This window comes from Neomonachus schauinslandi, chromosome 3, assembly GCF_002201575.2.
Source record: "Neomonachus schauinslandi chromosome 3, ASM220157v2, whole genome shotgun sequence".
In the NCBI taxonomy this organism is placed as follows: domain Eukaryota; kingdom Metazoa; phylum Chordata; class Mammalia; order Carnivora; family Phocidae; genus Neomonachus; species Neomonachus schauinslandi.
Genome location: NC_058405.1, coordinates 174073981 through 174097244, shown reverse-complemented (window position 1 = coordinate 174097244; position 23264 = coordinate 174073981). Strand labels below are relative to the sequence as shown.

Sequence of the window (23264 nt, the reverse complement as noted above, 5' to 3'; positions counted from 1 at the left end):
GCTGCCGGCCTTCTGCTACCCCGGCTATGTCCAGCTGTCTCCATGGCAACCGGCAGCCAGCTACCGCCTCTTAAAGGGCCATCAACACACCTCACAAAACACCCAGACCTTGGAGGCAATGGTAGGAACTGTGCGCTTTGGACCTGCAGAGGGAGCATTTGACATGGCAGGGGGATGACATGGGTCATTAGAATGACCTTAGGGAGCTCCTGGCTGGCTCAGTCGGAGGAGCATGTGACTCTTGATCTCGGGATCATGCGTTTGATCCCCATGTTGGGTGTAGAGATTACTAAATAATAATAATAATAATAATAATAAACTTAAAAAAAAGTGACCTTGAAAGTTGTGGCCCTGAGTCAGACGTGGCCTCACACGTGTAGAACCCATTGGGAGCCACGTGTATAGGACCACATGTGAGAGTGATGCTGGTAACAATGACAATCCCAGCAAACCCTGCAGCCATGCTTACCGTAGGCCCGCACTGTTCTGGAGGGCTGCACACACGTGATCTCATTCAGTATTCAGACCAACCCTGCGAGCAGGTCCTTTTTTTCCCTGCACTTTATGACTGAGAAACCTGAGGCACCAAGAGGTTAAATGTCTTCCCAGGGTCACGCAGCTGATACAGTTGACCCTTGAACAGCATGGGTTTGGGCTGCCTGGGTCCACTTATATGCGGATGTTTTTCGGTAAATATGGTACAGTACTGTAAATGTCTTTTCCTTATGATTTCTTTATTTTTTTTAAGGATTTTATTTATTTATTTAGAGAGGGGAGGGGCGGGGGAGAGGGAGAGAGAGAATCTCAAGCAGACAGGGGACTCAATCCGACGACCCTGAGATCATGACCTGAGCTGAAATCAAGAGTCCGATGCTTAACCGACTGAGCCACTCAGGCAACCCTCTTCTTTATGACTTCTTAATAACATTTTCTCTCTCTTACTTTATTGGTAGAACACCGTATATAATAATAGAATATACAAAATACGTGTTAATCAACTGTTTTATGTTCTGTAAGACTTTGATCAATAGTAGGCTATTAGTAGTTAAATTTGGGGGGAGTCAAAGTTATACCTGGCTTTTCTTTCTTTTTTAAAATTTTTTCTCTTTTTTTTCTTTAAACACAATGTTCAGTTTTATTTTTTAAGTTTATTTATTTAAGTGATGTCTACACCCAGTGTGGGGCTCTAACTCATGATCCCAAGATCAAGAGTCACATGCTCCTCCCACTGAACCAGCCAGGTGCCCCTATGCCCAGATTTTCAACCGTGTCTGAAAGGGGGGAGTGTTGGCATGCCTAACCCCCATGTTGTTCAAGGGGCAACTGTAATTGGCAGAGCCAGGACTCAACTCAAGCCAGTCTGGCTCCTAGAGATAATTCAAAGAAAAATGAAGCAGCAAATAGACAATACATTGAATCCAAACAAGCAGCTCCACAGCATGGGTAGTAATCAGTACCAAAGACGAAAACTGAATTATGATAGGACTCAAACCCCAGGCTGTGGGCTATCTGGTCCCCACCTTGTAAGTTTTCAAGTCTGCATCATAGTGGCTATTAAAAGGGGCTCAGCCCAACAGAGTAACAAAAAAAGAAAACTCTTGTCCAAAAACCTCAATCACTGAAGGAGCTGCCCCCCAGCCCCCATCATAGCCCTCAGGAAGGTAATCTTCCAATGTCTTCTCATCAGGTAATTATCTATCAACTTTGGGAAGATTTAGAATTATGTGTAGAATTGCTTGAGACAATCGAACTAAAAATATTAATTTTTGTGTGTGTCATATTGTGCATATTTGGTATTTCAAGTTCTTTAATTTGGCGTGGAAGCATGCTTAAAAGATAAGTCTTGAGGGACACTTGGGTGGCTCAGGCAGTTAAGCGTCTGACTTCAGCTCAGGTAACGATCCCAGGGTCCTGGAATGGAGCCCCCCATTGGGCTCCCTGCTCAGCGGGGAGCCTGCTTCTCCTTCTCCCTCTGACCACCCCTCTCCCCCACTCATACTCTCGCCCTCTCTCTCTCCCAAATGAATAAATAAAAAATCTTAAAAAAAATAAAAATAAAAAAAGAGAAGTCTTGAGATTCTAATTTACATCAGGCAGTTGAATGGCACCTGGCTGGCTCAGTCGTAAGAGGGTGGAACTCTTGATCTTGGTGCTTGGGGGTTCAAGCCCCATTTTGGGTATAGAGATTACTTAAAAAAAAATAAGTAAAACAAAATCTTTAAAAATTAATAAATTAGGCAGTTGAATAATTGATTTAAACTGAACTCTGAAGTTAAATGCTTACTGGAATTGTAAGTAGAACCAAAACATTTTTTTTAATCTTAAAATTAAAAAAATAAAATAAAATAAAAACCTTGAAATTTGCTTTATTTATTTATTTATTTATTTATTTATTTATTTATTTATAAGTAGGCTCCACACCCAGCATGGAGCTCAATGCGATTAAGACCTGAGCGGATATCAAGAGTTGGACACTCAACCGGGCCACCCAGGTGCCCCCAAATTTACTGTATTTATATGTTTACTTTTAGTAGATTGCAGCTAAAGTACTTGGGAGGCCGGTTTCTTTTTTTTTAAGATAATTGAATTATTTTTATTTTGCTTTACTTTTTTCCAGCTTTATGAGATATAATTGACATGTAACAATCAATTCCTTTTAAAAAGGAGGTAGAAGGTCTGGGATGAATAAATACAACATAAACTACCTAGAGCAGTTGCAATTTTTTTTTTTAAGATTTTATTTATTTATTCATGAGATACAGAGAGAGAGAGAGAGAGGCAGAGGCAGAGGGAGAAGCAGGGTCCCTGCGGAGCAGGGAGCCCGATGCGGGACTCGATCCCAGGACGCTGGGATCATGACCTGAGCCGAAGGCAGATGCTTAACCGACTGAGCCACCCAGGCATCCCAGCAGTTGCAATTTTGAAAAGAGGACCAATTATTAATCAAAGCCCCCTTAAAAGTTATTATTAACATTTACTGGATTTATGATTAAAATATGACGGGTAAATTGAACTTAAAAGTTTTAAAAATGTTTATGTTTTAAAATTTGCAATTTAAGAAACCGAGTATTAGTTTTTAAAATTTTATTTATTATTACTATTTTTTTAGTAAGCTCTATGCCCACTGTGGGGCTTGAACTCATGACCTCAAGATCAAGAGTCGCATGCCCTATGCACTAAGCCAGCCAGGTGCCCCCTAATTTTATTTACTTTTTAAATTTTATTTTGAGTATTAATTTTTAAAAGCCAAAGTGAATTCTGAAGAAGCCTTTCTCTGCACGTGAGAGACTGTCAATGGCATTAAGAAAACTCACAACTACTTTAAGAGGTAGTTTGTTAGTTCCTCAAAAAGTTAAATGCGGAGTTACTATATGACTCAGCAATTCCACTCCTAGGTCTATACCCAAGAGAACTGAAAACATCTGTCTGCACAAAAACCTGTACACAGATGTTCATAGAACCATAGCATCATTATTCATGATAGCCAGAAAGTGGAAAGACCCCATATGTCTGTCAACTGACTCACGGCTAAACAAAATGTGATGTATATACACACAATGCAATATTATTCAACCGTAAGAAGAGTAAAGTACTGACAGGTGTCAGAATATGAGACTTGAGAACAGGCCTAGTGAGAGGAGCTGGTCACAAAAGACCACGTATTGTCTGATGCCACGTAATGTGATTTGCGTAAACCTGTGGGGACAGAAAGCCTGGTGTGGGTATGCAGAGGCACAGAGTGACAACAAATGGGCACTGGCTTTCTTTTTGGGATAATTGTAAATGTTCTAAAGTTAGATTGTGGGGCCCCTGGGTGGTGCAGATTAAGCGACTGACTCCTGGCTCAGGTCGTGATCTCAGGATCATGGAATCGAGCCCCATGTGGGGCTCCTCAATCAACACAGAGTCTGGGTTTCTCTTTCTCTCTCCCCCTCTGTCCCTCCCCCCCACCCCCAAACACGTGCTTTCTCTCTCTCTCTCAAATCAATCAATAAATCTTTTATTTATTTATTTTAAAGATTTTATTTATTTATTTGACAGAGAGAGACACAGTGAGAGAGGGAACACAAGCAGGGGGAGTGGGAGAGGGAGAAGCAGACTTCCTGCGAAGCAGGGAGCCCAATGGGGGGCTCGATCCCAGGACCCTGGGATCATGACCTGAGCCGAAGGCAGACGCTTAATGACTGAGCCACCCAGGTCCCCCAATAAATAAATCTTTAAAAAAAATAAAATTAGATTGTGACGGTCACAAAATAGTGCATATACTCAAAACCACTGAGTTGTACACTTTAAAAGGATGAATTTTGTGTTATGTAAATGACATCTCAATAAAGTTGTTAATAAAAGATAGATTTAAATAAGATCTACAAAAAGCAACCCCTATTGCTTTCATATGTAAATTATATAAAGGTGGAAAAAATATTTTTGATTATTAGGACAAAGTTGGAAAAAAAAGAAGCAAATTATGGCCTAGATGCTCTTTAAGGGGTGCCCATGTGGTTCCCTCCCTACTATGCACCCCCCTCCTGGCCTGAGGGCAGATTTGCTCCCAGAGCTCTTTACCCTTTAGAGTTTCCCCCCTCCCTCCTCCCCTGTCTTTGGTGAGGCCCCTGGAGCTGCACAGGACTCCCACCTGCGTGTCCACACAGGCTCCCATTCCTGAGAGCCCAGGTTCTTTCTCATCCCCCACCCTGGCCCCCCCAAGACCCCTTCCCGTTCGTGCTGGCTATTTCCTGCTAGGAGAGAAAGAAACGTGACAAAGTAGTTCACAGAAGGATCGACATCCAGTTTGTTAGTCCAATTTTTAAACCTCTGTAAGAGATCTGTTACAGACCCTTGTTACCATTCCCCCTTAGAGGCTGCTAGGCCAGGGGAGGGAAGCTCTGTAGCAAGTTGACCTACTAGCTGTGCGGCCATGTTGGGCAGGTTGGCCTCTCTGAACCTGTGACAGGCACAGCCAGTGTCCTCCCAGCCCCTGGGATCAGCACCTACAGAACCACAGCCACTAACGTGGAAAGGGCTCACGATGTGCCCAGCTCAGCAGGTATGAACTCACTCAATCCTCACAATCAGCTTCCACGGTGGTGCAAGCCATGCCCTCAGCGGATGCAGGAGAGACGGAGGCACAGAAAGATTAAGTAACTTGCCCAAGGTCACCCGGTTAATAAATGGAAAGCGTGGGGGCACCTGGGGGGCTCAGTTAAGCGTTTGCCTTCAGCTCAGGTCATGATCCCGGGGTCCTGGGATCAAGCCCCTATGTCGGGCTCCCTGCTCAGTGGGGAGCCTGCTTCTCCCTCTCCCTCTGCTGCTTCCCCCGGCTCGTGCTCTCTCTCTCTCTCTCTCTCTAATAAATAAATAAAATCTTAAAAAAAAATGGAAGTGTGGACCCCAACCCAGATGGGCTGTCTCCAGAGTCCATGTTCTTAATCAGTTTGTCCTACTGTGTCTGAGGGACTGGCCCTCGTTTATTAGTAACAGTAAGAGGAGAGAGAGGTGGCTGTTCACTGAACACCACTGTGCATCTCACTTAGTTCTCCCAGTTGCTCTAGAACGGGGCTCAGTGACATGAGATGCCTGACTGGCGTCACCCACGGTTAACCAGAGGCAGAACCTATATTCCTATCCAGACCCGTCCCTCTCCAAGTCCTCTCTCTGCCACCCTGTCCCATCTTATTATCAAACTATTATCCATCCATCCATCCATCCATCCATCATCATCATCTATCATCTATCATCTCCTTTTCTATTGGTTCTGTTCCTCCGAAGAACCCTAAGACAGATGTCTTTCTCTGCATCTTTTGTGGGGCTTTGCCTATAGTTAGGAACTCAGTAAGTGTAATTGCCTAGGGTTTACTGACCACCTGGGTTAGGTTCCCACCCACTTTCAAAGTCTCCGTGTGTGGCCAGGGCCTTGGAGGTCTAAGCCCACCCCCCCACACACAGGTAGGCACAGGGCTCCTCGCGATCACATGGCAGCTTCCCCGGTCTTTGTTCCTCCCTGGAACGCCTAAGGCTGACCATTTAGTGTCCTCCCTTTCTCCTTTCCTGCCCCTAGAGACAGTCTGTGATTCAGGAAAAAATGAACTGCTTGCTGGTTATTTTTAAAACTAGGTATTATTCAAATACCTTTGGGGCCACCTGTCTACCTCCATTTCTTCTATATAATGAGTTATAGCACCAGGAATCTGATGTAGCATTTTCCAAAGTGACTTCATATGCCCTTGCTCATCAGACTCTCCTAATAGCCTCTAATAAGTGGAATTGTTGGTGAACGTCAGTGATTTGGGGCCTTGCATCATTTCTGGTATCAGACCCCCTATTAGTCCGGGGGACATTTTCCACAGCCTCAGCGCACCTTTCAGTTGGGTCTGACACTGCCCTTCCAAGTGTGGTCATGTGACCTAACCTGGCTGGTGAGAGGGGCCCATTCCCCTAACTCCTGATTGGCTCAGGATTGGGCACATGACCCAAGCTGAACCAATGAAACTCAACCCTTGCAACTATTGGAGGTCCTGCTAGGTTTGATGAACCAACTAGTAGCCTGTAAGCCTAGAACTTACAGACTTGATCTTTCCACTGCAGGGAGAAAGCCTGGCAGAGAATGATACCAATGTAGAAGAAAGCTGAGCTGAATGATAAAATGGCCCTTTGAATCTGTGGATCCAGCGATACCTGCAGTCGCCAGGACATAATGTCCCACTTCTTAATTTCACCAGCTGATAAGTTTTCCTCTTGGTTTAAGTTCCTTACTGTTGAGTATGTCACTTGCACCTGAAAATGTTCTGACTCATTCAAGGTTGTCATCTCCACGGAAGGTGAAGAAACAGGTCAGGGAAGTGAAATTTGCCCAGGGTCACTTGGATGTTGCGTGACAGAGCTGGGAATGGAACCGAAGTCTCTGAGGCCAGTGACACCTGCTGTCTTGTAAGCAAAGGACAGATAGCCTGGTTATTGCTGGTCAGTGCCAGCACCACAGAAAGCATGGGCCATCATTCACAATAATGTCCCAGTGGGCTGATCACCTGAGGCTCTAGGAAAATGATTCACCAACCCTAGAGAACCATCACCAAACGCCCCTTGTAGCTGAGCATACCCAAAGAGACCTGGCCCTGGGGCTTGCCCATTCAAGATAGGAGTGACCCTGAGACAACCACAGAGCACAGAGAGCTGCCCTTCTTCTGGAAGGTGAGGACCATGGCCCCTTCCTCCACGCCCACCCTAAGTGCAGCCCTGATCCAGGAGAGCGGGGGCCATTGCCAAGGTTCCTTGCTTGGGGTGAGGGGCGCCTAGGAGGGTAGGCTGAATTGTGCCCAGGGTGGGAAAACTATGCCTTGGTCTGGCCCCAAGGAAATGTGGAATTAGGCCAGTGCTGCCCCATCTTCAGCCATATCAAGGCCACCTTTAAGAGTTCTGCTATGGGGTTCCCCGGGTGGCTCAGTCAGTTGAGCGGCTGGCTCTTGAGTTTGGCTCAGGTCATGATCTCAGGGTCGTGGAATCGAGCCCCGGGTTGGACTCTGTGCTCAGTGGGTAGTCTGCTTGAGATTCTCTCTCCCTTTCTCTCTGCACACATCCCCCACCCCACCACTCACGCTTTCTTTCTCTCAAATAAATAAATAAATCTTAAAAAAAAAAAAAAAAAGGAGTTCTGCCATGGCCCAGGGCCACCTTTACTTCATCCCTATTTCAATAAATATCTATAATTACTTTCATGAATTGAAAACTGCTTTCACTTTGTGGAAACAAAAGAAAAAAAGAAAACTGCCATCACTTGTCAAAAATATTGACCCCAGGGGCACCTGGGTGACTCAGGTGGTTGAGTGTCGGTTCAGGTCACGATCTGGGGGTGGTGGGATCAAGCCCCAAGTCAGGCTCCTCACTCAACGGGGAGTCTGCTTGTCCCTTTGCCTCCCTCTCTGCCCCTCCGCATGTACCTGTGTGCTCTCTCTAAAATAAATAATGAATTAAGAAAAAATATTGACCTCAAAGGTAGATACAATGAAAACAAAACCACAGTGTTAAAGTTTAACTCAAGATAGTTGGCCGACTAAGGTATGGACCCGGAGTCTGGCTCTGTTAAAGAGACGCATTGAAGAGAGGCTAGCGCCAGAGCCTTGGCCCTCAGGGCTATCCCTCTCCCCTGCGGCCAGGGGTGCACCTGTGCCTCCCAAGCTCTGGAAAACCCTGAGGTGAGCACGCTGTAACTCTGAGCAAGTGCACACGGGCCATGGGAGGGTGTATTTATAGCACTGTTTCCGGGCCAAGGCTCCTGGAGCGCAGGAGCTCCCAGTTAGCAGACTGGTAACTCAGACAGGAAAACGGAACCACCAGTAAAGATGATCTCACTGAGTGATCGAGCCCCAGTTAAATTATTCATTCATTCAAGATTTATTGAGCGCCTCCTGTGGGCCAGGCACCGTGCTGGGCGCAGAATTACAGAGATGCATAAGATACAGTCCATGCCCTGAAGGGTTCACAGTCTAGGAAGGGAGACAAACATGTAAACAAGTAACATACAGTGTGAGAAGTGCCACGAGGGAGAAGCATTTACAAAGAGCAGAGGTAGCCTGGAGGGTGAGGGGCATGGGGGTTGTCTTCCTGGATGAGGGGGCCTTTGAGGGGGGTTGTGAGAGATGAGTGGGTGTTTGCCAGGCAGACAAGGCCGGAGGAGCGGGGGAAAGGCATTCCAGTCTGAAGGAACAGCATGAGCAAAGGCACAGCGGCATGGAACTGCATGTCTCGGGGGGGCGGGGAACTCTATTCTGGAGGTATTGCTAGAGTTGGTACCAGAGGCCATGGCTGGGGACAGGGGCAGAGGCGGGATGATGAGGGGACACTGAGGGCAGGGGGTATCTCGGAGGCTCACCAGAGGCGAGCAGAGCCCGAGGGAAAGCTTGAACACAGGAAGAGAAGGCTCCCAGCTGACCCGAGGTATGCTTGCTCGAGGACCTTAGGGATCCTCTCTGTGGCCCTGAAGGGACCTGGACCAGAGACCAGAGGAGAGGCTGAGCTGGGTTTCAGACCTGGGGTCCTGGAGGCCACCACTCACTCAAGAGCTGACAGCTCTCTGCTCCCAGACTTCTGATTTCTGCACTCTGCTGAGTAGACCCCTTTCCCCAGCCAGGATGGGACCAAGGATCGAACGAGAAATGACATGGGGATGTTCTTGGCAAACCGCAGAGGGCCAGAGGAATGGCTTCGTAACTAAAAGAGGAGAGGGCCTGAGGGTAAAGCAGGAGTTAGAACAAGGCAGAAGTTCCTAAGAACAAGGGCCATCAGGAGAAAACCGCTGTGGCTGGGTGGAGGATGGCTCTCTGCCCCCTGGGAAGGGGGGTCCTTTGGGCCCCGCCTGTGGGGCTGCAGTCCCAGCTCCCAGTGTCTCCTCAGCCTGAGGGTGCTGTTTCTGTGGCAACCAGGACCCTCCCTCTTCCAGGCTGCAGGGGAGTCACTGAGGCTGAGACTGCCCAGACACGCAGACGTCCAGCCCTTTCATCTTTCCCAGAAATGGCTCTGTTTAAAAAATGCCTTCATGGTGGCGGGGGGGACACAGGGGGGAGGCTTGGGGAGGAGGGCCAGTGTCTCAGGACACCGGAGCCCAGCTACCCCTCTGAGTGACCACTTTTCCAAGGCACCACACCTCAGGCCACTCTGGGGGACCTGAGTGTCTTTCCCAAGCCTGGAAGGGAAAAGGGCGGAAAGGTCTCAACCCGCTCACGACTCCTGCTGGCCTGGGTTCAGGGGCTGCAGCGAGTGAGGCCTCCTGAGGGAGCGGCGACCAGCACTCTCTGCTTCCTCACCAGGGGCAGGAGCGGGACCAGGGAGGAGGCACCCTCCCAGCTGGGTCTGGAGATGTCCCAGACCCTTTCCTCTCGCCCTGGATGACTCAGCCTACCCTGCCCCCCCCATGGGATCTCCGAGCCTTTGACCAGCCTCCATCCTCTTGGTCTCATGGCCTCGTCCCCTCCGTCCCCTCGTCCCTCCTCCCCCCGACAGTGCTGGGGCCTGAGGCCCACTGTGGGCGCCGATGAGGTGGTGGTGGCAGCAATGAGGGGGATGGTGTGGTGCGGGTGATGGGGGGGGGGCCTCCCCGCCGTGGGGGGCGGGCTGTGGTAGGCTGGGGGCTGTCACTTGCTCTTGTGCAGGTCCTTCAGCTGGCGGAGCTTCTCCAGGAGCTGGGCCCGGGAGCAGCCGTCGTCCCGGGTGGGACCCGGGCCTGGCCCCAGAGCCTCCTGCAGCACCAGACAGTGCGTCCTCAGGAAGGGGTTGTAGGAACGCTCTTCTCCCAGGGTGGACGGGCACTGTGGGACGAGAGGCACCGGTTTGGCGGAGAGTCTGGAAGCCTCCCTGTCCCCTCCCATCTCAGGGGCCAGGGGGCCTCCCTTGAAGGCCTGTGTACCAAACATGTCGGGGCTCTAGGGATGGGTCTGCAGGCCGCAGCTCAGCATGGAGCGGCTCCTGCTGGGAGTGCCCTGGGCACCGCCCACCCCGGGGCTGGACCCCAGGCCCCGCCCCGCACCGTGCTCTTGCGCTCCATTCGCTGCCTCTGGACCCACTGCATCTTCCTCTCCCGGGCCAGGTTCTCGGGCTCCACCACACCTGCAAAGCCCAGGTTCTCTTCTGCGTACTCGTGACCTAAGGACCACCGGGGGGGTGGGGGTGGGGGCCAAGATGCAGGACACAGAGAGAGGGGTGGTGTGGTCAGAAAAAGCCCTCCGGCTACCTGACGACCAGGGGGAGGGCTAGCACTGCCGGGAAAGCCCCAACCACACGGGGCTGCTTCTCTAAATGTGGGCACAGGTCAGCCACGAGCGAAGGGGCCGAAGCGGTTCAGGGGCAAAACCGCCAGACCTGGAGCTGGGAGCCCCGCATCCTAGCCCTGACTCCGCCCCTGCCCAGCTGTGCAACCTCAGCCAAGTCATGGCATCTCTCTGAGACGCAGTTTTGTCATCTGACAAGTGGGAAAAATAATGCTCCTAGAACACAGATGTGTTCCCGGTGCCTAGGACAGAGCCTGGTATGCGTTTGGCATTCAATCAAGTATTTGTCAAATGAGTGGATGGATAAATATACGTTCCGAAGAGTTGCTGCCATCTCAGCGATGTGTTTGAGGAACTATGGCTATCCAATGTTCGTGGATGTATGTAGGGACATGCAGTGTCTGGACGCCTGGACGGACAGATGTGCCACATACATGCATGGGGATGGATGCACACGCAATGTGGGCTATGGATGCATGCAGTGGATACGTGCAGAGCGGATTTACTGACTTCTCTGATAAGCAAAGGCTGTTTTCTGTTCTCGGCTCTGGCTATAAAATATCAGCCATCTCTCTGGGATGCACTGGGGCCTGCAGGGCTCCCAAGAGGCCGAGGGCTGGCTGTCAGGGGCAGTTGGCGTGGGAAGCAGAGGCATTCAGAGCCAGAACTCCAGAATGAAGGGGGCTCTGCCCTCACGGCTAGAGTTGGCTCCAGAGCTGGAGTGGTGTCCCCTCTGGGCCAGCAGCTGGGGCGGCTGGGACTCCAGGGGAGTGAGGGAGGAGTGGGAGGGGGACCTCACCAGGCCACAGCAGAGTGTCATCCCCCAGCCCCAGCACCGTGTCCAGGGAGCTCAGCATCGTCTCTGCGGTGCCCTCAAAGGTCCGTCCTGGTGAGGGGCAGTGGGTGTGTTACAAGGTAGAAGAACACAGCTCAGTCTAAGGTACATGGAGGGGGGTGGGGACCAGCGTGCATAGCTGGGGCTGGCCACCAGGCCTCAACCTGGCCCCTGCCACACTCACCCCCCAGGCCTCTACGTCCTCCTTCCCACTGGTTGCTGAGCCCACAGTCACTCCCCAACCAAGCCTGTGGGAAGGCCCGCATTGCACATATTGACGCGTGGATGGAGAGGGGGATGGAATCTTCAGGCTGAGTGCCCAGGGCCCCAGGCACAGTTGGTGTGGGGTGGCTCTTTTCCACGGAGCACTTCTTTCTTTGCCTGGGCTGCCCTCTGAGACTCCGCGCAGCCTGGGACCGTGATCCTCCCCTACCCACGGGTCACCCTCTCATTCGGCGCTTCTCCACTTTTTGCAACCTAGTCTCTCCAGGTACTGAAGAACTAGGTAGGCTCTACCCAGTGGAAACAAACGCCCTGCCAGGTCTGTACTCAGTTGCAAGCATTGTCTCATTCTGTGCATCCCCTGTGGGGGAGTCGTGAGGGTGTTCAAAACAATGGGCTAACGCGACGGGAGTAACAGCAAGGCAGTGTCTGCACTGAAAGCAAAGTTTTCGTGCACTGCATGCGGCTGTGCTGTCCTTGGGTCTCTGCCCTGACCCCTACCCCCCACTCCTGCTTCCCTTTTTGGGAGGAACTCACCACAGCCAGAGAGGAAGAGCAGGTCCCCTGAGAAGAGGCAGGAGGGACCCTTGTAGGGCTCCCCATCCAGCAGGTAGACCAGATGGCCTTGCGTGTGGCCAGGAGTGGCCAGAGCCTGGATCTGAAGCCGTCCCACGCTAACCACATCTTGATGACACAGGGGACTGAGAAGCAAGGCAGTAGGGGAGAGAAGGTGCTAGAGCTTGGGCCGTGCTGATCCTTGCCCTACCCGAGGCCCAAGGGGCTGGGTGATTTGAAGGAGGCAGGGACATGCAGTGTCTGGACGGAGCCTTACTGTTTGCCCTGCTCAGTCCTCAGGTCCAAGAGGGAGAAGGGGACAGACACACCCCACACCAGACAGGGAAGGCACTGACAGTGCCCAGGGCTTCAGATCCAAACCCTCGCCTCTCCCTCTCTTGGGGACCATGGCTGGGTGAGTTGGGGGGTGGGCTGTGATATGCCCTCTAAGGGCCACGAAGGGCTTCAGCAAAGATCCAACTGCTGGCAGTCCTGCAATAGTCGACTGCACGATGGGGTGTGGGAAAGGGGGCACGGAAGGCCCACCCACCCCGGGTCAGGGACTTACTGGGTGAGGTAGGGGATGCCGTCCTGAGGGCTCCCATACACCCGACAGTCCTGGTGCCGCCGGCGGAGGTCACGGTTTCCTCCACTGTGGTCCCTGGAGGATGGCAGAGACAGGCAGGGACTCTGAGGGGCAATAGTACTAGGCCTCTTTGCCTTCCTCGTTCCAGATCTCCAGGCCTTTGAGCCCTGAGCCCTAGGCTTCTGAACTGAGCCAAGCTGTCCACACCTCTAGGCCTTTGTTCGAGCTGCTCCCCTGCTCTCAGTGTCATCCCCACGACTTGCCACCCCTCCCCTCCATCGCCCAGCCAGTGCCGACTGATCTTTCTGGACTCTCTCAGCTCCAGGGTCATCAGCGTCTAATCCCTCCAAGTGGATCTGGTCACACTTCACCAAGGGCCTCCACCTCGTGTACTTTGTGCCAACTGCCACCTAAATGTTTGTCATTGTTGTACACTGTCACACAGGCTGTCTCCCCTACCGACTATAATCTCCTTGAGGAAAGAACTCACAGGGTTTGCCCATGTCCTGAGCACACTGGGCATCTAATACATGCCCAAGGAACGAAAGATAAATGCCTGCCCTGCCCTCCTCTAGGGTTTCAGGAGCCTGATAAGTGCTGCGGTGGGAGACCCACCCATTCCCTCCTTCTCTGCTGTGCCCCCATGACTTTATGAAGAAGGTGGGTGCCCTCGCATCCTGACTCCCTGCCCCCCAGCCCAGCCTGTCCTCACTGGGCCTAGTCCTGCCAAGCCCACTGGGGCAAGGGTCGGCCAGGGAAGATCATCTGTACCCAGACCCCCACCCCAGCCCCTTACCAGTGCTTGTGGGTGCAGAGGATGGCAACCAAATTAACGCCCTCCTTTTCAATGGAAGCCTGGGGGAGAGAAGAGGTACTGAGACGGAGGAGCAGTGTGCAGGAAGGGACAGGGACGCAGGTGCTGGGCAAAGGGGGGAGAGCAGGGAGGATGAGGGACAGGGAGGTGATGAGCTAGAGAATGAGAGGGTAGGGAGGAGAAGGCTGGGGAGAAGGGGGGCAGCTGAGGCTGAGCCAGGGCATAGGGGAGGCCATGGGGAGGTGGGTGGAGGGAGGCGCGAGGGGCAGAGGAACACACAGATACATGTGCACACAGAGAAATAAGAAATGGGAAGGAAAGATGGAGAGACCCAGACACTGACAACACAGATGAGGAGAGAAGTAGGAGGGTCAGAAAGGTGCCACAGAAAGTGAAAGACAGAAGAAACCTCAGACCATGGTCCTGAGTCAGCATCCCTTTCCGTCTGGCTCGGCTTCCCCCTCGGCTGTCCCCGTCCCCCCCACCAGCCCCCGCCATGCCCCGGACACTGGCCCCACCCCCTGCTGTGGTTGTGGGGGGTCTCTGTGTGTACTTGCATGTCAGGGTCTGTGTGTGAGGGCACAAGGAGGGGGCACATCCCACCGGCAGAGGGATCAGTGACAGCCCCTCTCCAGTGAGGGAAAGCTGCCAGTCCCCACGATGACCCAAAGTACCCCTGCCCCGCCCCCAGTCCTCCCCTCACCTGTACGGCCTGAGGGTCTGAGGGGTCCACAGCCACAGCCAGCCGGGCATGGGTGTCGATGATGAGGTAGCTGTAGTTGTCTGAGAGGACGGGGATGGGAAGCACCTTCACTCCTGGGGGACAGAGACGGGCCGTGGGCGGGGTGCCTGCCGGGCAGGGAGCCCAGCGGTCGAGGGGGGTAGTATGATGGCGCGTAGGCGGGGGTGGGGGGGGGGGGGGTGGGGGGTGGGGGGTGGGCACGGCTTGGGGCCACGCTGGCCCGGGGCAGCCAGAGCTCACCGTTGAAGAGGCGGGGCTGCGTTCTGGAGTGGCCTTTGGGGTAGCGGTTCCGAGCCCTGCGCAGCTGCTGGCGGTAGAAGAGGTACCCGAGCCAGGTGCGCGTGTACAGGCTGTACCTGCAGGGCGGGAGGTCTGCGCTCAGCCCCGCCCCCGTCTCCACCCTCGGCGACACCCGCAGTCGGCGCGTCTCTGCCGTCACTTAGTGTGTGCCTCCTGTGTGCCCTGCTCGGTCTCTCGGTCCTCAGGCCGAGAGGGAGAAGGGGACAGACACCCCCAAGCCCCAGGCCCATCGGGGGAGATATGAGCTGAGGGATTCACAGAAGGGACTCAGAGGGTGAGGGGTTTAGTCCCCAAAAGGGGTGGAGGAGTTAGGAAGCGAAATGAGGTGGGAGACATAGTTCCAAAGAGCAGTGGCGCATCACATCACGCCGGGGAGCTGCTGAACCAGATTCCCTGCCCCGTCCCCCTGTCTTTGCTGGCTCAGCCGGTCCGGGGTGGGGCCTGGGAATTTGCATTTCTAACAAGCTCCAGGTGCTGCTGGTTGCCGCTGGCCCGGGGACCAAACTCGGAGAGCCTCCGGGTCAGAGGAAACAACAGGCAAGGCCAGAGGCAGCAGACAGCAGGGCCTTGTTTGGGGAAACTATAGAAAGTTCTGTCCGGTGGGTTGGTGGGTTGGTGGAGGAAGCAGGCAGAGGCGAGGCGGGATGGCCTGACCACACTCCCTCTTCCCACCACCATGTCAGGCCATCTCAGGCTACAAATGCGACAGGCGAGAAAGTGGCACAAGGCACAGAGGGGTCTTGTGACTAAGAGTCCTCCAAACACAGGATGGCGGCATGCAGGGCGAGCATGTGACCGGCGCAGGCACACACGGCCCCACGCTGGGTTCAATGCTCCACTGCCGCCATCTTGAAATTCTTCATGATTTTACCTTTGGATTTGTGTCCCGGAAGTGAAGTCTGATAGGACGAGGGAATGCCGGGGTCGAAGCCCACACAGTATGCGCATGCTCGGTCCCTGCTGTTTCCCCCCGCCCCACGTTCACGGTGCCCACGAGCACAGGATTCTGGTGGCCCCACCGTGGTGGGGATTCAAGACTCAAAGGGGATACAAGGTGAGTCTACATCTATGTATACAGAGGCCACGCCTTTGGTCCAAACCAGAACGTGCTTCAGATGCATAAAGAAGGTGTTCTAAGAAACACAAATGACCGAAAAACCCTGCCCCATCCTTTCTTACTCGTGTTACTTCCCTGTATGATCCGTTTTCGCTGCAAACAACGCTACAGGAGGCAAGGGAAAGAGGGTAGCCCATCTGTCCTGTCCCTTCCGTCCTCCCTGGCTCGTTAGTAAGCCGGAGGCAGACGGGGCTGGCAGAATGTGGGTGTACCAAAAGTGAAAATAGAAACAGGTGATTCCGTTTTGTGCGGCATTTCCACTGCTTGGGTAAGAACAAAATACTGTGTACAAGCTAGGAAACGTGAATTACAGTTTCAGTGATTTCATATGTGACTTAAATGTCCTTATATTTGCATTTGAAACTGGGATTGTACAGGGGTGCCTGGGTGGCTCAGTTGGTTGAACCTCTCCCACTCGGTTTCAGCTCAGGTCCTGATCTCAGGGTTTTGGGATAGCGCTCTGCGCTGGTGTGGAGCCTGCTTGGGATTCTCTCCCTCTCCTACCTGTAACCCTCCCCCCCCACCCCCCCCCCGCAAATCAAAAACAAAAAACTGGGATTGTATATAATAAAGCAAAAGGCAAAATTCATGCTGATAATTTAGATTTTTAATTTTTCTTTACTTATGCTGATGTTAAGTAGCAAATTAAAAACATCAGGACGGGGTGCCTGGGTGGCTCAGTCGTTAAGCGTCTGCCTTCGGCTCAGGTCATGATCCCAGGGTCCTGGGATCAAGCCCCATATCGGGCTCCCTGCTCCATGGGAAGCCTGCTTCTCCCTCTCCCACTCCCCCTGCTTGTGTTCCCTCTCTCACTGTGTCTCTGTCAAATAAATAAAATCTTTAAAAAAAATAAATAAATAAAAACATCAAGACAAGTCAAAAGCGAAATCATAGAAGAAAGGAAAAGCTTATATTTTAGTATCTTTCATGGCACCTTTTTCCTGCTCTTTGAGCAAGAGGCTCCAGATTCCATTTTACACCGGGCCCTGCAAATATTGTGAGCAGCCCAGCCAGCTCAGGACGAGCCACTTCAAACTGTCTCACACCTTGGTCTCTCACAAGGAAAAATGAGACCAGGGTGGGGTGCTGGGCTGCTGGTGTCAAAAGCCTCCTGTGTCAATGTTTAGGGTCATCCAGCAAGTCAGTCAGAAAAGGGGCAGGGATTCTGGCTGATTAAGACTGAGACAGAGAAGTGGCACCTTGGTGGTTCAGTTGGTTAAGTGTCTGCCTTCAGCTCAGGTCGTGATCCCAGAGTCCTGGGACTGAGCCCCATGTCGGACTCCCTGCTCAACGTGGAGTCTGCTTCTCCTTCTCCCTCTGCCCCTCCCCCCTGCTCGCTCTCTCTCCTGCTCTTTCTCTCTCAAATAAATAAATAAAATCTTAAAAAAAAAAGCCTGAGAGGAGTCAAGGTGCAGGGTTGGGGGTAGATGATGGACCCTAAATATCTATGGAGATTTGCTGTGTCTATCTTGGGGTGGAGGGGGCAGGGGCAGCCGCTCTTGAGGCCCCTTTGGGAAGAGCTGGCTGATTTGTCTACAAACAAGTTGGTCAAACATGAGCAGGTCTCCATGATTGTATTAGAGATTAATCACTGCCATCTCTGTTCTGGGTGCCCGTGCACCCGTGTGCCTTGGGAAATTGGACACCCTGTGGCAGGGTTTTGCCATGCTTTCTGTGTCTTTATGTCCAGTTTCCATAGTCTTTCTTTCTTTTCTTTCTTTCTCTCTCTCTTTCAGATTTTATTTATTTATTTGACAGAGATAGAGAGTACAGCCAGGGGGAGCAGCAGTGGGAATGGGAGAAGCAGGCTCCCCACTGTGCAGGGAGCCCGACGTGGGGCTCGATCCCAGAACCAACCCTGGGATCACGACCCGAGCTGAAGGCAGACGTCCAACCGACTGAGCCACTCCGGCGCCCTGGCCCTCTTTCTGTTTCATTTTCAAATCAGTTGCAGATCTTCCCACTTTCACCCATGCAACAGTATTTAGTGAGGCCTGGCTCGGCTTTGGGCAGAGTGAGTAAGGCAGAGTCACTGCCCTCTGGCAGCTTATACATAAGCTAGTGGGACAGGCAGGCTAACAAACACATTGTCAAGTCAAGATGACAACACCAAACTGGGCAACAGAACAGAGAATGGTGACATCAAGGAAGGCCACTCTGGAGGTGACATTTCTAAGAAGGGAGGGGGCCCGCTGGGCCAGAATCTGGGGAAGGCTCACCAAGAATGGGACAGACGGGAAGTGTAAAAGTCCCCGCGGGGAGGAAAGCACCCAGCCGGCAGGGGCTGCCCGTTCTCTGCGCTGTGCTCTGGTAATTACAGAGCCGGCGCACCAGATAGGCCCAGCAGGAAGGGATCGGCTGGAACAACATAAATGTCCTGGATCGGATTCTAGACCAGAAGAGGAATGTTAATGGGACAACTGGAAAAATTTCAGTAAGGTCTGGAGAGTCGGTAAGAGTTTATATGGACGTTAACGTCTCGGTTTTGCTGACTGTCTGTGGTTAGGGAAGACGTAGCATTCAGGGGAGCCCGGTGAGAGGTATAGGTGGATCCTGTGTACTGTTTTCGCAAGTCTGAAATTATTTCAAAATGAAAACTTAAAAGATCATAAATAAGTCAATAAAATCACTTTCGTCTGTGCCCTGACACCACCTTGCATCCATGCCTGGAGTCCTGTTCCTGACCTCACTCCTTCCTACTTAGGCTTATAGAAAGTGCCTGGGCCCTGGCCACAGGAAGCTCTGGGTTCCAGTGATGGCTTGGCGCCCCCAGCCCCGTGTCCTTGGGCGAGTTATGGGTCTCTTAGATCAGCTTCATCTAGAGTGGTGACACCATGACTTAGTCCTGCAGGACTGTGTGAACGTTCAGTGACATAAAACAAGATAACAAATGTGAATAGTCCGCCGAGGGCCTTGGTGGGTGGAAGGTTTAGCAACTGTCGCTTCCTTCCCGAATTCGGCCGGGGCCCCCTCACAGCTGTTGGAACATGGCTGTCCACATTCGGGAGGGACTGATAAATGTTGCCTGTCTTCCCTTACTGGATGCTTCTTATATGTGCTTTCTCCCCCAGCGAAGGTCAAGAGCCACGAGGGCAGGGGCTGTGCACTGGGAGGCTGCCATCAACAAGGCCCCTTTCTTTCATTCACTCTCTTCAGCAAATCCTTGCTGCACGTGCTGGACGCAGGGCAGAGAGCAGAGAGCAAGGCCGCCGGGGCTGCCAGACCCCAGACCAGGGAAGGAGTCAGTCAGAGGCGAGCGGCTGAGTGCAGCTGGTGAGGGAAGAGAGCAGCAGAGGGGACGCAGTCTGACTGCAGACAAGGTGCTCAGGGAAAAGGCCTGGCTCTTCCCTGACGGTCACACCTGAGCCGGAACGGAAAGGAGAGACGGAGGGCAGGCTGTCCGGGGCGCACCAAGGCCCCGAGGCAGGCAGGCATGTTCTAGGAGTTGCCAGGCAGGGCGGAGGGATGGAGAGTGCTAGGGAAGGGGTCAGCGGGGTGGGCAGGCCAGCCTGGGGGCGGGGGGGCATTGCTGGCGGGTTTTAAAGCGGGGAGGCACATGCTTTGACTTCCCTGTTTAAGAGCTTGGGGGCCTGCAGTGCTGGAGGGAGCGGTGAAAGGGCGCAGGATGGCAGGTGGCCGGAGGAACTGAGTCGTCAGTGGGGGACATGACAAGGGACTGTCAGGGTGACAGGACTGGAGGGGTGAGGCAGAGGTAGGGGGGAATGGATGCCAGACCTGAGATGGGTGCCCTGCTTGGCTATAGGGGGAGGGACAAGGTGGCTTTGTGGGCCTGAGGTCTGGGTCACTGTACAGAGCACCGGAAGGCTGGCCTGGGCTGGGAGGCAGGGGCGAGGACCCAGTGACTCTGGGATCCTATCGCCAGGCCTGCTCCTTCCCTGACAGTGACTGCTGTGTGACTCTCTCCAGCCTCAGAACTGTGGCTCCTTCTTCATCTGCCTGCTGTGCTGGCTGGGCATCACAGTCGCCAGGGTCCAAAACCGTGCTTGTCAGCTCCTTCCCGTATCCCCCTACGGCCTCGCTCTCTGGGAAAGGCCGTGTCACCCTCCCAGTGACACAGCTTGAGCTCCACATTGAACTCTCTCCCTGACATATGCTACCCCAACTGAATCCTCTCAGTCTCGCCTCCACAACCCAACATGGGCTGCGCCAGGGAACAGGCCCCCGAAGCTCTTCATGAGGTCCTTGCGAAAGCCGCCTTTCCTCAGCTCTCTGCCCAAACCGCAAACCAATGGAAAAATGTAAGTTCTTAAAGCGCCACCTGAACGAGTCCTGCTCCTGCTCAAGAGCCCTCTGTGGCTCCCCACTGGTGACAGGGGTGTGTCTGACAACCAGAATGATCTAGAGCACCAGGTCTCAATGTGCACAAAACTCAAATACACAACATTAAGCTAACAGACATACTACAGGGAAAACAGACAATCTGCAACAGTTATTAAAAATGCCAAAGCAAGGCGCCTGAGGGGCTCAGCCGGTTAAGTGTCTGCCTTGGGCTCAGGTCATGATCCCTGGGGTCCTGGGATCAGCCCCTCTGCCCCTCCCCCCACTTGTGTGCACACACACTCGCTCTCTCTCAAATAAATAAATAAAATCTTTAAAAAAATAATACAAAATAGGGGCGCCTGGGTGGCTCAGTTGGTTAAGCGACTGCCTTCGGCTCAGGTCATGATCCTGGAGTCCCGGGATCGAGTCCCACGTCGGGCTCCCTGATCAGCAGGGAGTCTGCTTCTCTCTCTGACCCTCCCCCCTCTCATGCTCTCTATCTCATTCTCTCTCTCAAATAAATAAATAAAATCTTTAAAAAAAAAAAATTAAAAAAAAAATAATACAAAATAACTAAAAATGCCAAAGCATGCAAAAGCACTATCTATATTGCTTGGGGATACAGGCGGATGCAGTGAAAGAATCAAGACAGCTGAGGGCACGGTCGAGGTGCAGCTCAGCTGGGTTCCCACAGGGGCAGGAAGGAGGTGGGCTGCGAGGTGGGCACAGGGACTTCACCATGTCAGTAATATTTTGTTGCTTAAGCTGGGAGGTCGGGGGAATTGTTATATTATCTATCTTCTTGTGAATGCCTCCAATACCTCCTGCAAATCTCAGACAACCATCCTGCCTCAGCTCCTGCCTCAGCTCCTGCCCTGCGGCCTTGAATACCCTCCAGGCCTTCTGGATTTACTCGAATCCTAAGTATCCTTGGGCACTCGGCTCAAAGCCACCTCCCTGCTCCCTCAGTGGCAGGGCCTTATCCACTTCTCCCTGGTGTCTAATCAGTGCCATGCATGGTGTAGGCGGACTCGGCTGGTGACCCAGCCTGCTCCTCCTGGCTCCTCCGCACCACCCCCCGGGGTACCCCCAGCCCCAGCACAGCACAAACTGGCTCTCAGAAAATGCTGACTTGGTGCCCAGGAACGGCTGGGGGGGGGGGGGGGGGGGGGCGGCCAGCATGCCGGTGTTAAAGCAGCGACCTGGTGCAGAGAGTGCTCCATCAGCTCTGCGGGCCCCATGCCCAGCTGTGGACCTTGTGACGCCTGGTGGGGGCTTATGAGCCCAAGCTGCAACCACCTCTGCCCCTGCTCACCCATCGGCTTCCCACGTCCCTCCCTCTCCCTGCTGCACCCACACACCTGGCCCAGCAGGGTGCTCTGATAACCAGGTCACCTAGACCCAAGGGCATGGGTGGGGCTGCATCACAGGGCACCAAATCCCAACCTCCCAGGCTCTGGGGTCTGGGCCCGGGGCCCCTGAATGGAGGAGATGGAGGGAGCACTGGACAGGGGTCTGCACACGCAGATGGAGCGCACGGGCTCATCTCCTCCCAACCTCACCTCAGCGTAGCCCTGAGCTAAGTGTCTCCCCACCAGTCATCTCCTGTCCACCCCCAAACAACCTGGAGGCAGCTACTATTCGTTCCTCCATGTTATAGACGAGGACACGGAAGCCCGGAAAGGTGGGAAGGGGTCCACTCAGGATCACACCAAAGTGAGTGGTGGGGCAGAGAATCATCCCCAGCAGCCTGATCCTAGAGTTCACACTCTAACTACTAACATCCTCCCCGAACCCCGAATGAGGGCGCAGGATGACATGAGTGGGCCTGAAGTATTTTCGGGTAGACCCACCTCCTCTGAGCGTCTCTGTTGAGAAAAAGGATATGTCAGGGTGATTTCAGTGACGCAGACACGCGGCCCAGTATCTGGCCGCTGGGACCTCTTGGATCACTGGTTTTAGCCTTTTCGAGACCCACACTTGGGCCGAACTCATTACATGTGCTGCATTTTGCTGATGAAGGCAGAGGGTCCGAGACCTCATGGACCTCCGGGTAAGACACCCTGAACTGGAGAATCCTGAAGGTCCCTTTCAAATCAAGGCTCTGATTCCTAATCCCGGATTTATGACTGGGTTGATGGTTCCATGGGCAGAAGAGTAGGAAAACAGAACAGACCCCAGCCAGGAAAATGTGAAGGTGAAGGAGTCACTGGGAAGAACCTGTCCCATCTGCTAGCCCCCCCACCTCGCTGGGAGTCACTGCCCCATCTAACGGGCCCCCACAGCTTCCTTTCTAATTTTGCCAGAGGCAAGAACCAGGAACGCACTCCCCGCCTAGGTTTCCCTCTCTGTGAAACCGGGTGCTCCTCCTCCTCCCTGAAGGAGCAGCTCAGCCTGGAAAGGTCACATGATTTACAAGATGCTGCTGACACCCCAGGGCCTGATGTGGGATTCAAACTCTCTGCCATGGGGTTCCCAGGCATTGTCAGAAAGGTGGGATCTGGGCCTGAGGCCACTGCATCAGAATGATCTGGGGTGCTGGTTAAACAGGAAGATTTGGACCTTTTCCTCTTCTCCCTGCTCTCCCCGCCCCCACCCTCAGCCCCACCCCCACCCCCGATGCCCTGGCCCCTTGCCTGGATTCTGATTCAGCAGTTCTGGGGCCCAGAACTACCCACTGTCCCTTCACCAAAAACAAAAGAAAAGTTTCCTAATTGGTCTCCTGGGACTCAGAAAAACCGCTGTGCAGGTTTGGGTGGGGGTGGGGGCAGATTGCCTGGGGTGATCCCCTGCAGTTGCCCTGAGGGGCCCTCCCTGAGGGCTTAGGGCTGGGACACAGCACCAGTCACCCCAGTGAGGGGTCACGGGCACACCTTTCACTCCCAGCCTCACTGAACAGAAGCATGGCTTCTCTGGCTTCTGAGTCTGAACTTCTAGCCCCATGGGAGGCCTGTGGGCCAGCTGGGGACTGAGACACAGCCCCTCCCCTCCCCCTGCTCCCTCAGACACCCAGTGCAGAACACACAATGGAGCTCTTCTTCCCCTCCTCCCGCGGGCA

The 23264-nt window shown here is 53.2% G+C and overlaps 1 protein-coding gene across 2 annotated transcripts in view; it reads right to left on the bottom strand.

Moving 5' to 3' along the window:
• Positions 1-8374: 8374 nt before the first annotated feature.
• PNKD (PNKD metallo-beta-lactamase domain containing) overlaps positions 8375-23264 on the bottom strand; it is a 59431-nt gene continuing 44541 nt past the window's right edge. For both annotated transcript variants that reach the window (XM_044913755.1, XM_021703322.1), the window contains 8 exons: positions 14749-14864; positions 14470-14582; positions 13749-13807; positions 12935-13027; positions 12349-12512; positions 11554-11640; positions 10514-10629; positions 8375-10295 (listed from right to left, as the gene is read on the bottom strand). In XM_044913755.1, the coding sequence (XP_044769690.1) occupies positions 10122-10295; positions 10514-10629; positions 11554-11640; positions 12349-12512; positions 12935-13027; positions 13749-13807; positions 14470-14582; positions 14749-14864 (922 nt within the window). In that variant the 3' untranslated portion in view covers positions 8375-10121. The remainder of the gene's footprint in view (positions 10296-10513; positions 10630-11553; positions 11641-12348; positions 12513-12934; positions 13028-13748; positions 13808-14469; positions 14583-14748; positions 14865-23264) is intronic.